This window comes from Macrobrachium rosenbergii, chromosome 32 (assembly GCF_040412425.1).
Source record: "Macrobrachium rosenbergii isolate ZJJX-2024 chromosome 32, ASM4041242v1, whole genome shotgun sequence".
Classification (NCBI taxonomy): Eukaryota; Metazoa; Arthropoda; class Malacostraca; order Decapoda; family Palaemonidae; genus Macrobrachium; species Macrobrachium rosenbergii.
In genome coordinates, this window is record NC_089772.1 from 14,039,963 (window position 1) to 14,055,857 (window position 15,895).

The window sequence follows — 15,895 nt, forward strand, 5'->3', positions numbered from 1 at the left end:
ACTGTAATTGCCATGCTTTTTTCTTGTTTAACAAAGTGAGAATTAGCATTAAGACAATAATATTTGAAATTTTTTTTTTTTTTATTGAAACATATTATACACTGCCCTTTTAACACTGATAGATAATTTGAAGTTACAGAAAGGGTAAATCGTGGTAGCCTAACTTTTGTTTACGAATCATAGCTGTGATCGTAATTCCCAGTTGTGCTTGACTTATGAGCCTTGTTGTTTACCAAAGGCCAGTATTTCCTTTGTATTATTTTATAATCAAACTAAATGGTGCAAGTAAGACGTAGAGCCTAGGTAATCATTGTAGGACAGGAGATTGAGTCCTTTATATTCCATCACTGTGCCAACATGCACTGTTCTGGCCGAGACCAACAATAAGAGAATGCTTTGTAATTGGTTGGTCTGTCTTACGGAGCCCCGGGGGGGACCATGAGAGTGTAACTCCTTTGAGGATTCACAGTGGCTACCAAAAATAGGTTTTTCCTAAGTTAAAACCTGATTTAGCAATAGATGTTCAGTGTACTGAAGTACATTGTTAAATATTTTTTTATATTTGATATTTTTCATTTTGGTAGTGCTTCAGGTATTGTGAAAAGCAACAACCACAAGATGGATCCATGTACCATAAGTTGTCAGTTATAAAATTACAATAAACTGGACGGTAAATGTTCCTGACATCCTTTTTACCTTACGAATATAGACCACTCACATGATATGTAACTGCATAAAATATAGTGCCTTCTATGTGAGGTGGAGATGGAAGATTATAGCCTGTATATATATTTGTTTAATGTTGTAAAATAATGAACATGTGAATGATATTCACAGTATGTGAACTCACCTTCAAATGTGGGGCAAAAAACTAGAAATTTTAATATAAGAGAAGTTTTTGGTATGTATAACATATGGGTATCTGTCTGCTTATCTCACCCGAGCATTTAGCTTTACTATTCTTTAGCTCACTCTTCTCCCTTCTGTTTTTCGTATGAGACTGTAAACTGCACTAAGGTGGGCATCACTCACTGCTGTATTGTTGCCGATTCTTAGGGATTGCCAGTTCGTCATATCTTGGTGCAGTAATGTTTGTAAGGTAGTCAAGGGATTGCATCAATAATTGTAATGTTTCCAGTATTAAATTTTATGGATTTAATTATATTGATACTGTACTGTTGTTTTGCTTGTCAGTTTCTAGTAATGGGTTACCCTCTGTTCTCTGATTTTGTTCTTAGGTTTTTTCTACCTTGATCATTTTCCCATACTCTTGTTGTTAAGGTCATTATTGTATTTTTATTTTAGTTTTACTGCATTTTTTATTTGCAACCATTCCCTGTTGCTTTTGTGCGTATTGTGGAAAAGTTAAGTTGTTTTTATTATGTCACAGCATACTTGCGTGGGTACAGATGAGTATGTACGAGGATGTGCCTCATTCATGTGCTCTTTGGATATGGATCCTCATTTAAAGGGCCATTTATTTTGAGGGTGACAGACTTCTCCACAGAAGACATACCCAAATTTGTATAGATTGGTCTGTTAACCATTGGTGTCTCTTTGCCCAGAGATAAGCTTGCAAGCTTTGCACAGCCAGGACCCTTGGAAATCCCTTTTTCAATTTTTCATTGTTGATCTGTGCTGTCACTCCTGAAGACTTTGGTTTCTTCAGATGAAGCTTCCACTACCTAAGTGCCTTCTCTTTGTATCAGGAGTGTTGAGGTTAGGAAGTGCAGACCCTCACCTAAAGCATAAACTCTTCCTCGTTCTGTTTTTTTTCTTGGGGAAGACTGATCTTGGAATTCCCTTACCTGGTAGCATGTTTTGCTACCTCTGGGTAGGAATTATTGTAGCCTCATGCCTCCTTATTTTCTTTCATCCTCATCTTTGACTGTGCCTTTGGCCTTTACCTGTAAACCTTTGTTGGAGATCGTACAATACGTAGATTCAGCCTTCTGTTGAGCACCTCAAAAAGAAAGTAGTCTCAGCATTTTCATGATCAGTTTTTGGGCAGTTGATGATTAATCTGTGATGTTAACTGAGGGCTCACTGACTTTGGCCTTGTCCCCTCTGTCCTCTGAGATGCTGGCTATCTTTATATTATTGCCGTCATTTCCGCCACCTTGGACATTGATCTCAGTTTCTGCACGGGCATCTCACGAGGCTCCGTTATGCCTGCTGGCTGTGGTCTAAATGGCACCCCTTTTCTACAACCGTAACTGTGCCCTTAGCGATGATCAAGACTGTTCATTCAACTGCAACCGTGTAAGTTGTCTCCTGGTCTGTATTTCATCCTTCTGTTGCTGACCCAGACTTCATTTGGAAGGTATCCCCCTTCCTGTGGACTCATTTTCTTCTGTGCATTTGTCAACAGTTACAGAATACACCCCTTCAGAGTAGTATCTTGAAGCCCTCTTGTGAAGGTCCTGGCTTTCACTTAGATAAAAATCTGTTGTGATTTTGCAAGATGTTGCATTTTGAGGGTTTCCCATCTTTTTCCCCATTGATCAGCTGCAACATATTTATTGAAGACAGTTTAAATTCTGGAACTAGTTTAAATTGAAGAGAACACAAAAAAGTCAAAAGTAAGGCAGAGGTATATGCAGACAAAAATGTAAGAACTATAAACTTAATGTCTTGAAATATTAAAGTTTTATAAAGCTATAGGAAAGCAGGAGTTTAAGTAGTTTCTTTCTACCATATTTCTGTATTTGAAGAATGTTAGGCTTACTATAGATATTTTCTGTATATTGTAACATCTGTAAACCCTTTGAGATTTTTAGATGCTTTTATTTAACTTGACTTCTGCATCTGTCTGTTTGGGTCAAAACTTGTAACTCAATTTTCAACCTGTTCCCTTTGTCCAATGGACTTGAAATTTCGCATGGTTCCTCAGTCCTGATGACAGTACAACCTTACATGATCAGTAGGTCAGCAGTGACCTTTAAGTGACCCTACAGTGACCTCTCCCAGTATCTCAGGATTTGTAAGAAAATCTTCGGTTTTTTCATACCTTCTTTGGCTCGATAGAATAAGTAAATAACTCTACGGATTTTCCAAACCTTCTTTGGCTCGACAGGATATAACGTTCAATTTCGTCAGCTATAATCGTAAATCGGTTACAATTTCTGTTAAAACTAAAAAATATAAAATAAGAAAGACCCAAAATTTTTTTAAGAATGCTTTTATTGAAATGCACTAAAAAATAAAAAATAATTTTTTAAAACAAGGATTCTCTTACAGTTAATCATGCCTACAAAAATAAAAGCATGGGTGCTAACGTGGAAGGAAATGCTACAAAAAATTTTTAAAAATCTTTTTCTTTTAGTATTTCCTTCCAATGTTTGGCGCCCACACTTTTATTTTCATAGCATGATTAATTATAAGAAAATCCTGGTGTGTCTCAAAAAATTATTTTTTACTTTTTAGCGCATTTTAATCAAAGTGCATTTAAAAAATTTTTTGTTTATACTTTTTTGGGGGTACAAAAATCCCCTGGCTTAAGAGTAATTTCCATGTGTCTCTCTTGCAGTAAATTTGTTTTACATGGCAGAATGTTAGTTTTTGTCTCAAGCTGAAGCCAAAGAATTGTATTTTATTTATGCATTTCTGAAGATGTAACTGAAAAAAAAATATTCTATAGTCCAACTGGTACATTGAAAATAGTAGAGAACAGAAATTTCCTGACTTATTGAAAATAACCATGAAAATATAATAAAGGTTTATCAACTTTTTCACACCACAAAAAAGTGCAATAAAACTCCTTTCCAATGGTAGATATTTCTCCTATTTATGTCAGTTATTGCATTTAAGAAAATGAAAGGAAAGATAGGTACAAATTTGTATGATTTTGGTTAAACATTAATTCTCCTTGTACAGCCCATTCTTGTAAAGGGGGTATAGAGTTAAACCATCCCCCACAACTCTCTGGACATAATTCCAGTGCCACATCGGGTCAAATGATTCTTGGTTGCAGGTACTTCTTTTTTATATTTTTTTATGGGTGAGGTAATTTGATGTCATCAGAATTTCATGTGTTGGAATTTGCGTGATGTCATTTGACATCATTATAATTTCAAAGGGCTAATTGCCTGTAAAATATTCACCAATAAAGATTAAAAACATTATGACATTGCTAGGCTTTGACAGTTGTTTTGCTGTAGTTTTGCTTTGAATGAAAAATTAAATTTCTTTACCATTCAGCTTTGTTTCCTGCAAATAATGGATAAATAAACCCCGTATAAAACAATGTTTTTGCTTCACGTCATGGTCATGGTTCATGTTGTGGCTGTTACGTAAAGGTTTTCTTGTTTAAGCAACACATAATGATGGATTTAGGCTTAAAATGTGTACTATTTGCTTCATGCTTCTTTAATCAGAGCCTGTTAAACTTAGGTGATAATTCATCCTTGAGACATTATAATTTCATGCTATTTACTAAATCTGAATGATGAATAAAGATAAAGAACAGAAAATGAGAATAATTGAAAGCAGGTTAACAATAACAATAACTAGTTTTCCTTTTACTTGTAACTTGGGTCTCTTTTCCTAGGCATAACTTCCTCTCAAATATTCTCCACACTCAGAATCAACTTCATTTTCTTTAAATGGTATTGATTCATTGGAAGTTCAGGTCAAATTTTGGGTATATCTTTAAACTTTTTGCTTAACATTATGTGCATCCTGGTCCCTTTTCAGCTAATTCAGGTGTTTGTTGCACTTTCCTGTATTGTGCATGCGGCACTTTTTTTTTTTTTTTTTGGTTCTTGTAATATATAGAGGGGAAGTCATTGGATACTTTAAAATTTCTTGTAAAAGACTGATTTTTGTGCATATAATTTTTTTTTTGTCAAGTAAAAGTTAAAAACCTCCTTAAGATCTTCTCTATGGCTATCAGTGTTATCCAATCAGTTTGGATTCTTCAAAGCTTAGTGTCTAACATTAGCTGTGCCCACCACCCAGCAGGAGGTCACTCGCAGATGATGGCAAACATAAGGTGATAGCCACTGCACGAGGGGTGTATGATCACAAGGGTGGTACTCTGACCTCTGAGGAAACAGGCGTGTCCATAGTCATTCCCCCAGGGGCCATAACCAAGGGTACCAAACAAGAGATTTACTTCAAGGTGTGCCAGGACAGTTCACTGGTCCCTCCACTCGACCAAAACAAAGGTCAGTTAGGGGAGGTGCCACTGCCTTGACTTTCCCAGCAAAAGTTAAAATAAATCTGTGTTGTTACAGAATGGATGTGAGACTCATACTAGGCATAAGTATATAAAAATATGTGTTCAGTATGAGTCCAAAAAAGCCATCATGTGTAATACTTTTTTTTTTTTTTTTAATAGTTAAAATTTGAAGTTTACTTTTCAAAAGCTGGTGAAGTCTTTGCAGTAGAAAAATCTGGGTATCCTACTGAGTGAGGCCTAGACTGCTGAGTGTGACCCTTTTGCTTGTGGGTTGCTGCTAACCCTAACATTCACCTCTGAAATCACCTTCCACCCTTTTTGGATTTCTTATGTATTAAACCTGCCTGCTAGCTAACCTAAGCTCTTTATTACTACTGTTATGCGCCTGTTTTACTAACTCCAGTATTAGCCTAAGGCAAGCTCCATACCAAATGCAGCATTTGCCATTAGTGAGTCTTGTCCTTGTGCTGAATAGTGATGGTTATTACATGTAAATCCATATTGCAATAGAAAGCCTTAGCAAGTACAGTATTTACTAATGACACTGTTAGAAGAATCCTAGTTTCACTAATGTTGTGTGTTTTTTTACTGTCCAGTAATTCAATGGAAAAGTTGTTGCTAAACAAAATGTGTGTTAGTTTGATGCACCCTCATTATTATTATGATTATATTTTGGTAGGAGATCCTCTCTTAGTGCAGTAATATTGAGATAGCTGCTGTCTCAGCTGCATTAAGCGTTTGATTTGACTTCTGTTTTTCTTAATATTTTCATTTCAACTGGTTGGTCTTAGTTTCCATTATTCATTGGGCAAGGCAATTCTTTCTTGTATTTTTACCACTTTATTGAGACATTTTAGGTGTTACTTGATATGCCCATCCTCTTGCTGACATGACTTGTGCACAAGTTTGAGACTTGGTTGGGCATGACACAGGAGTTTCTTGAATAAGTGGACAATTCACATGAATTATGGAGAGTAGGGAGAATATTCTTTATTTAGTAATTAAGCAAGGGGTGGCATTGCCTGAACATGACTACCCCTGGCTGAATATCAGAGAAAACATTCCGTACCATTCATAATCCACAGGAAACTCTTATCCAAAACCAGGCGTCAGGCATACCAGAGATATCAACTTCTACCGGACAGGACACCACCTAGCCAGCTATCCGCACAGGTTGATGCAGCACCCTTCAGTTACCATTTCTCTGATCGCCAGACAAAGATTTCCGAGCCAAAATACCTAGCAGTCAAGCAGCAGCAGTAATTAATAATGCTTCACTGACCCTATCTTTTATTCCCATCACCCATCACTATAGTCTCATTCCCACTTGTAACAAGAATCTTATGCCCAGGTCATATTCAGTAATGATGGCTATATGAAGCAGTAACTGGAACAATAAAAATACTAAAAGGAATTTGAGCAGAATACTTTTCTCAGTAAACAGTGGGAACTCACTATATGACCTCCATTTGAAGAAAAAATAATAAGAGAAATAGTGAAGGAAACGAAAAACTTGAATGCAGTTGCGACAATTATCTACAATATTATTATTATATTATTATTATTATTTTTACTCATTTTTATGGGAAAAGCCCAAAGGCCATTTAATTAGTATATGTCCATAGAATGAAATGTCCAAAAGTAAAAAAAGTTAAAAAAACAGAAGGTAGAAATAAATAAGGTGAAGATGCTTAATAAAGTAAGCACACACAGAGATGACAAGAAAAACATTAGTTAGCACTGACATTAAATACAGTCGTCAAAAGAAGGAAAGTTGCCTCATTATACTCTCTAGTAAGGGACCTTAAACCCAGTACGTGCTTTGGAAGGTTTGGTGTAAAGGATTTTGCTCAGTCCAAGATTGGTAACCACCCAGCAAGCGTAGTTAAATGTTGCCCAGAGATGATCTCGGTGCTTACAATGCTAGTGAAAGTAGTCCCCACAGCAAAACATAATTGAGAGTAAGGGATGCTGAGGCTACTAATTATCCCGAATACATGTGAGAGTCATCGCATGGGTATCCACTTGATATTTCAAAGGCTTCATGAATAGTGTTTGGAAATGCTTGAACACTTACTATTTTGTAGATTGGTGGAAGAGGAAGAGTGTTCAAAACCTTTATATTTAAATATCTCAGCATAGCTGCTTCTTGTTTAGGCTTACGTTTATGCAACTTGATGAAGAAAAGTTAATGATAGGCCCATCAATGTTTGCAGGTTACTTGCGGTAGACTTGTATCTTTTGAAAGTGTAGGTCAAGGTTCTTCATCGTAATTTCTTGTTTTACCTCTGTAACTATCCTCGCACACAATACTGTAGTGATATTCTGTGGTTTTGATGCTATATACAACAAATCAGATCACTGTAATGTTTAAAATCCACTTTAATGAATATGAAATTCTAAAAATATGAGTATGCCGTAAATGCCAAGAACAGTATTGTATCTAGAATGTAATAATTGAGAATTATTGGTTATATAGCATCATAAAATACAAAAACTATCTGTAAAACTTTTGTATCCTAAACTTTCACTAGTAAGTGCGTTACACCTTTTCACAGTTACGAGGTAAGTGTTCACACAACAGAAGCTTATTTTTTTATTTTTGCCATTATGTCCAATAATTACATAAGTAAGTGCTAATTACCTTCTTTAAGAGTGTGAAATGTGGTTAATACTGGGTGAGATAAACCTTTTAATATCAAGCTGGTAGTGTTTATTGCGGAATTATCAGCAACTCACCTAAGCTGATTTTTCTGAATACAATTATTATTTGCCCAAAATATGTGTTTATGTTTGTTTTGTTTGTGTTGAGACGACCTAAGTTGTCTCACTTTTGCCTTAATGAGTGTTTTTATCTTATTTCCTTTCCATTTTTATGTTTAGCATACCTGAATGTATTACTATAGTACTGTACTGAACAGTAAAAGCTTGCAAAATTAGTTTCTCCAACCAAGAAGTTGTGCTCTGATAGACTAAACAACATCTTGGATAGTGGTAACCCTAAGCCAAATTATATAATGCGTTAAAATTTCTGACATTGATAGATTCAAGGTAACACAAGTAAAAGCCTCAAAATGATGGTAACCTCAAGTCAAACGGACGTTTTATAACACAAAACATGCTTGTTCACAACCCCATCAATCATATGTTGCCGTATTTTCTTGAGTGGAATCCAAGGTACACCAGTTAGGTCTGATCAAGAGCGAGGTCCTTCCTTCACTTGTCCAGACACTGAGATGATGCCATGCATCACTCCTCAATCCACCGTGTGGCTTTGCAGCATCAAAAGCTACTCTACAGCCATCTCTCATATTTACCATTTGTGAGGGTTTTTATCATTGTGCTCGTCTCTTTTCTGCGTACTTTTCCTTGCGATTTACTTTTCACTTTTATTTCTTGGTGTTGCATAGCTAAAGACTGATGCTCTGCCGTTACCCCTATCAGGTTACTGTGGATATTTTCAGTTTTATTTGATCTTATTGTTTATTTATTGTAATACTGAGATATTTTTTAGTGATTCTTTCCAATTTTGGCAAGCTGGGACTTTTCACCTAATCTGTTAATCGTATGTTGGCAGATTTTTCCATAACATGAAATTCATTATCACAACACTTGTACCTTTAGGGTTGAGAGGCATCTGCTGTACATGCTCGGACCCACTTATGACATACATCTCACTTTTTTGTGACAGGAAATCAGCCACCAGTGTGGGAAAAGGAAGGCATTCATGCTAAGATTGTTTTTATGGAAAAGCTTATTTTGTGTTATAAAAAATCCATTAATACAGTAACTGTCTGAATAGAAATTTAGGAGGGAATACAAAGGAACACCAGACCTTAGATGTATCAAAGAACTGGAGATGAAAGTGATCAGATATCAAAAGAATGAGGTAGAAAGGCTTGGGCCTCTGAAAGACATACATTGGAAGATTACCAGAAACATGATGATAAATGAAAGTTATGATAATGTTAACCCCTTGCATTTGGGCATGATCATGTGAGGCATAATAATAGCTCTAGAAGTTTCCTCCAAAAGGGAAGAACTCTGGGTTTGTTTATGACCAGATCCAGAAGGTCAGTGAACTAATACTGTTATTGAACAGAGTGAACTGATGGGGGTTAATTTGGTATTAATTGATGCTTGTAACTTCAACCTGCCAAAGAAGACTGAAGTATTGCATCTCTCCCTGAAACTGCCAGATCTGGTTTAGACATTCAGTATACCGGCAGCTTATTGTTAAGTATCATTACACCTAAGGAGTCCTCATACCTGTCAGATTGCCTTGCTAAACAGCTGTGGTCATTGATAATTCCAAGGGAAGGGTGTGGAACCTCCTCCTGCTGAGGGTCTCAGCAACCATGTTTTGAGTCCCTGAGAACATGAGTTATGTCATGCTGTTCCACCTAGATAAGGTTTCTATTTCCAAATGACAGTAACTTCATGACCTTGATCATCCATCCTTCCAGCAGTGTCAGGAATGCTTGGAGGCCAAAAAACTAACCTTTAGCTCTTAAGACATTGATAAGAAGACATTGTTCTTCCGGAGACCAAAAACTCTGTTCTTGAAGACCAAGAAAAGCACAGTCTCTGACTATGCATCTTTAGCATTCACTCTGATAACCATTTTGGGGGTAAAGGAAGCCAAAATGAGGGTGTTGTTCTCGGTTATGTTGGCTCTTAAATGCTACCTAATGGTAGAACAGGTTTTACGAGTAAATACGTGGCACTATCATTCTTTTTTCTCCTCTTGCCTCAGGGATAACACACTTTCCTTGACTTGTACATGGTAGGTTTTCTGATATCAGCCACCAAGATAGTCCTGTATTGCTTGTAGAACCATATGTTGAATGTGTACGTTTACTGGTACATTTCAGCCTTATCATTTCAGTCATCTATCAGAGATAAAGCACTACCCTTGGGACCTCAGCAGAAGGGTGAATGTCCAAATATCTCTTTGGACTCTTAACTAAAGGGTGTGTCTATGTTTGTGATGTATATCGATTGTCTGCTTGATTGGTCATAGTAGTTTGAATTACTTTAGTGATTATATGTCTATTTTTCTGGAATTTCAATACCATTGCACTCCTCTGTAAGTTTCACAAATCACCCTAAAGGAACTCGGAAATTACTTTTAGATCAGCTACCCCATAATTGTAATCGTGCGTCGAAGTGTTATCACTCAGTGGTAGAGCAACTTTTGTGTTGGGGTTGCATCTCATTTGGTATTTTAGACTTGATATGGTCTTATGCCAGTTGGTCAGAAAAAAAAAAAAAAAAAAAGCTTCAGTGAAACAATGGGTTGTGACTATGAAACAAAATTGGTTGGAAAATAACTTTCCTTGTTTGAGGAAATTTATGTAAAAATATTACTGTTTGTACAGGGTATGTCTTGCATTTGGGAGAAATGAAGATCAGTGCCAGTTTAGATCTTAAATGTCTTGCGTTTTATCATCAAAGTTTTTTATCGCTTATGCTTTGAATATCTTTAAATATGTCAGTTTAACACAACATCCTTAAAAGGCATGTGTTTCAGTAGCATTGCATAGAGTTTGTATATCTTTGCTGCACCACACATAATACTAGTTAAGTTCTTCTTTCTCTCTGCCTTATATTCCATTTTTGTCATGAGGTCAGTGCACATAAGTAATTATCTGGGTGTATTTACCATTTAGCCCTTTTATCAAAACTCGAAAGTCATTGCAGTATATGTAGCTAGCAGTATTTTGGTTTCATGGAGTGAAAAATTGAAAGTAAAGTAATTTAGTACATTACATAATTGAGGCCACAGGAATAAAATAAAAGTGAGGCCACAGAAATAAAATAAAAGTGAGGCCACAGGAATGTAATAAAAGAAGACTGTACTGAACACTTTTGTGTTCTTTCAACACATTTTCCAGGTACATTGTACAATTGTACCTTGAAATTGTGTTGAAAGCACTTGGTATTTTCTTCTATTTCATTCCTGTGGCCTCAGCTATATTTATTATCACTTGCTATTGAGTGATATGAGCATTAGTACATTATATTTAATATTACTGTATGTGCACTTAGATTGCAGCATGTTTAATATTCATTTCATTTTCAGTTGTATCTTGCTTTTATTAAGATCTTAGCACATAATTTGGTTTCCAGCTCACAAGCTAGTGATGGTATGCAGTGTAAGAGTAATTTTTATTTTCTTGTATATGCTGTGCTATAACATTCTTATAGCTTTGGGTTTTCCATTATGGCAACTTGTAAGCTTTTTACAGAGCAATCTTCCTAATATTTTTTTTTTACAGTTCAGGGCCTCAAGGTTTATTTTGTGTGATTAAGATAGTTTCACATTGTCTATTCAGTGTATGTGTTCATATAAATTACTAATAGTGTGATGTTTCATGTCTATACTGTTATGTAAGGGTGAACAGATTAGCTTCATAAGATGCAAAAACTAGTAAAGCAGTGGGTGGCAGTGATTGGTGAGATAATGTCCATTACGGGGCCCCTGTCTCACATATAAAAGATTCATTCCTGGCATTATATCACCAGTCTGCAAAAGTGCCAAGCCTTGCAAACCAGTAGACCCTTCCACCTTGAGTTAGATGGTTATGTTGCAGGAGAGTAGTTTTACGTGTCTAGGTTATTATGAGCAAGTTGAGGAATGGCAGTGAAGGAACCTTTGGAGGAAAACTCATGCTTATTCTCTCCCCTCATATTTAGAGAGAGAGTACATTGGTTTTGGTTAAATTTTTCATCTTTTCCATGGCTTCTTAGATGTTCATGAGTGTGATGACTTCAGTTGCTGTGCAAGTTTATTTAGAATGTTTATATAAATAAGTGAACAGTTAGCAGATCCATTTGTCCTCCAGATTTGAGACTTTGAGGGATATTCTTTGGTTTCCTTAAAACCCATCCTTTGTGTTAGTGGTTTGGGCTCAATTTTTCATCCAGATGTTCATGAGGATGATGACTTCAGTTGCTGTGCAAGCTCATTCAGAATGTTTGTATAAGTAAATGTAAAGTTAGCTCTTCCATTTATCCTCCAGATTTAAGATTTCGAGGAATATTCTTTGGCTTTCTTGAAACCCATCCTTTGTGTTGGTGAAGTTTGTATGTGGGTTTTGAAGTAGACACTATGGAAGGCTGAGACGAAAACGTGTTGCTGGCTCTGCATGGCTAGTACCTGACTTTGAAGAATCCTATGGCAATAATATAGCACTCCTAGGATATCTTGCAATGCTGGAGAAAGTGGTCACTGAAATTTTGTACAGAATGCTGTCACTACAGCTGAGACAGGGCATAAGGAATAAGAGTACTTAGCAGGTATATGTGAGGTTTGCAGTAATAGGAGGATGGCATTAATGAAACAAGAAATTTTTAAAGTTTGTGTTTATACAGTTGGCCTTATGTACGCAGTTGGTTTGCATTTCATCATGAACAATCATAAAGGGAAAATATTGTATGCCAAACTGCTCTTTAATGTGTGGAAAATATGGTTACAGCCCAAGCAATTCTAACTCGTCTACTCCATCACTGTATATTAATTCTGCTAGAAAAGTAATTAGGAAAATGAAAAATTAGTATAGTAAAAATTATTAAATACAGTACTGTATATATGGTACTAGTATAATCCATGTTTAATCCAGGCAATGTCATTTCTCAGTGGTGACTGATGCCATTCTCAGCGTCACCTGTGTATCTCTCATAACAGCACACTGCAGTTTATAATTTAAGTTATAGTCAAACCAATCCATCGTGGCAGTGCAGGGAAGGTTGAGGATAAGAGTAAAATGCATCATTGTCAGATCTCCATGAAACCCTCTCCTCATTAAAGGCCACTCTCTTTAGGGTTTATGCTAAACACTCTCCAAAGCCTTAGTTCTTTGTTCAGAACCTACCTACCTACCGCCCCCCCCATTTATTATTTATCGTGTTGAACTTCTATTTTTTTCATTCATAAGATGTGTGTATTTGTTTTTATGCCTTTATCAGTAATCAGTAATCAGTTATGGAACACAAAATTTTGTCAAGACTGAAGAATAATTTTTAGACTAAAATACATGTATGAGTGAGAGAGGATAACAAATGGTCAAAGAGATTTAACTGACATTCAGGAAACTAAGACAAAAGATAGGATTATCCAGGAAGGGTAATTAGGTGCACATACCCAAACTGACCTTGCTTTGTTTTCCAGAGATTTGGCGATGTTTGTGCCAGTTCTTTATAAATAACATTTCATTATTTACAGGTGATGCTAAATAATATATATAGTTTAATTCCCATAGTAGAAAGTACCTTACGACCATCTTTCTGATTTTGTAATTCCCTTAGTGTAAGGTATCTTATGACCATCTTTCAGATTTCATAATTAACTTTCATATCAAATGAGCTTGCCACCCAGTTATTTTGAACGTGTCATTGTGGTTTGCTATCCCTAACCCTCCTTGAGCTGCTATGACGAGTTGTGACAACAATTACAGTATCTTAGCTTGTCAGGTATATAGCCTGCCCTCATTTTGCATTCTTGCTCTAGTAAGAATTAAAATAGTTCGTTTTTTATACGATACATTTTGAATGATTGTAACTTTTCAAGAGAGCAATTAAAAATCTTAATTATCTCTTTGGTGACTGCACGCACTGTTAGAGATTCATTATATCAGCATTGATCTGGATAAGCTACTTTATGATCATAATTTACAGCAATTGCATTTTTGCACAGTTTTAAAGCATAGAATTCATAACTCAAACTTCTTTATTTTTTCATTGGAGAGAAAGTTTTAGCATTATATTTTGCTATTTAAATTTCTCTTGTTTCTCTACACACAATACTAGGGTGATACTGTTATGCTGTATAGTGATATTTATGTTTTTTAAATTTTGTACTTGAATAGTATAAAACCAACCTGCTTCAGTGATTCTGCCAGTTGCATTCTTTCTTACTGCCTGTTAAAAGTTCACATTACTTGTATATCTAACACTGGTTCTCTACCATGCCCTCCTCAAGTTCTGTCTCATTTTCAACATTTAGCATTTCAAAACTAAATCCTTAACCATTCAGACCACTCCCAGGATATCTTTTCCTTAGCCTTTTTGTTGTTTGTCAGTTATTTTATGTGCCTAAATTTTCATATAGTTCAAATGTAACTTCCATCTTACCTCTTGTCACTGAAATTTTGACTTCCCAGTTTAACCATACCATGCTTGTCACATTTTAAGGTATACGTTTATTGTCTAGCATTCAAACTCATTAGAAGGGGGATCTCTCTACTTAAACTTTGCTCAGCAGGTTTCAGGCCTTCCCTTTTACCTTTGCCGAGTCAAGTCCCTTTTAGTGGGTCCTTATCAAACTGGGCTGAAGAGTTGCCCATTCTCAAAGTGTTGGAGAGTTTCCATCTCTCAGGAACTTCAGTCCTGAGTGACTTATTGTTCATAGTGCTTTGAGAACCACAAGGTAATTTTTCAAGGGTATGATTGGGTAAATCTTTCGATGGGGCAGCGATCACTCATATAGGTCAAATCGTGTCTCTTTTGATGAGAGAGTGAAAGTTCCTCAATTCTTCCCTCCGAATCTGAGGTGGAGATCCAGATTAGATATTGCTATGCTGGCCTGTGCCTTTCATTACTGTCTGAAGTTATCCACTCGTGGGGTTTGGTGTGTTTTCCTCTTTCATTAGTGCTAATTAGCACTGGAAAGAGTTGTCTAGGAACCATTTTTTTTTGGCTTCGTCTCTCTCATTCTCCTTTGTCCCAGAATTCGTGACTAAGATCTGAATTTCTTGCTTTCAAGCCCAAGGTTCAAGAGTTTCTTGATTCTCTCCCTTTGATGATTTGTTGTTGAAGAGTCAAACAAAATGTTATGCTAGGCTCATGCCCTAAATGTTACTTGAGGAGAACAAAGAACCTCAGACCAGTGTACAAGCGCCTTTTTGTGAAAACGGGACGTCACAAGGAGTTATCCAAAGACCATCGTCTTCTGGCTACTGGAGGTAGTCTCCAAACCCTGCGAGTCCCCCAGTTGTGTGTAGGACCCTCAGACCTACCCCTTCTACTTGAGGGAAGTTAACCACAACCAGGAGTACTGTCATAAGAATCACATTTTTTAATTGGGGGCGGGGGGGATAACCCATCAGCCCTTGCTAAGATTTGGCCATTGGTCAAGGGTGTCATAGAATCATTTCCTGGATGGCCTCCTGGGGGCAGTGAGCCCTGTCCCTTGGAGGGCAGCCATATCTAGTCCAAGGGAAGAGATGATACGCATTCGTCTTTATCTGCCTCATCATAATAGTTATGCGTGCACTATGCACTACAACACAAGGCCATTCAAGGTTTTACTTATATGTTTCATATTGATGGGAGGTACTTACGTCTACACTATTTTTATAGAAACCACTGACCACAATCTTGATTTTACCATCCTCAAGTTCCTCTTATAGCCCATCCTCCTACCCAGATAGCTATGCAAGCCATATATGATTAATGAGGTTAGGATGAAACAAACCTATTTCTAAAATGCAAAATAAGTTTTTCCATACAGATCCATTCTTTTGTTTATAGCACAAAATAAATTAAGATGAAGGGCGCTTCATACCCTAAAGCTGTTCAGTTGATATGCAGTGGAAGTTGTCTGGAGTTTGACTAGTATGAGTCCAAAGATCTATATGAAAACTTTTATGTTAAAATTTACTCCCAAGAAAATGGTGTAGGTATTCATTCATAATGCTTTGGCTTCTGGTC

At 36.4% G+C, this 15,895-nt stretch overlaps 1 protein-coding gene across 32 annotated transcripts in view; it reads left to right on the forward strand.

The window, feature by feature from the left end:
- LOC136855727 (tight junction protein ZO-1-like) overlaps window positions 1-15,895 on the forward strand; it is a 409,885-nt gene that overhangs the window by 391,291 nt on the left and 2,699 nt on the right. For 25 of the 32 annotated variants that reach the window (XM_067133076.1, XM_067133072.1, XM_067133086.1 and 22 more), the window contains one exon: window positions 4,960-5,168. The exons of 6 other annotated variants lie outside the window; for them this stretch is intronic. In XM_067133076.1, the coding sequence (XP_066989177.1) occupies window positions 4,960-5,168 (209 nt within the window). The remainder of the gene's footprint in view (window positions 1-4,959; window positions 5,169-15,895) is intronic. One more of the 32 variants, XM_067133066.1, reaches the window with a different exon arrangement.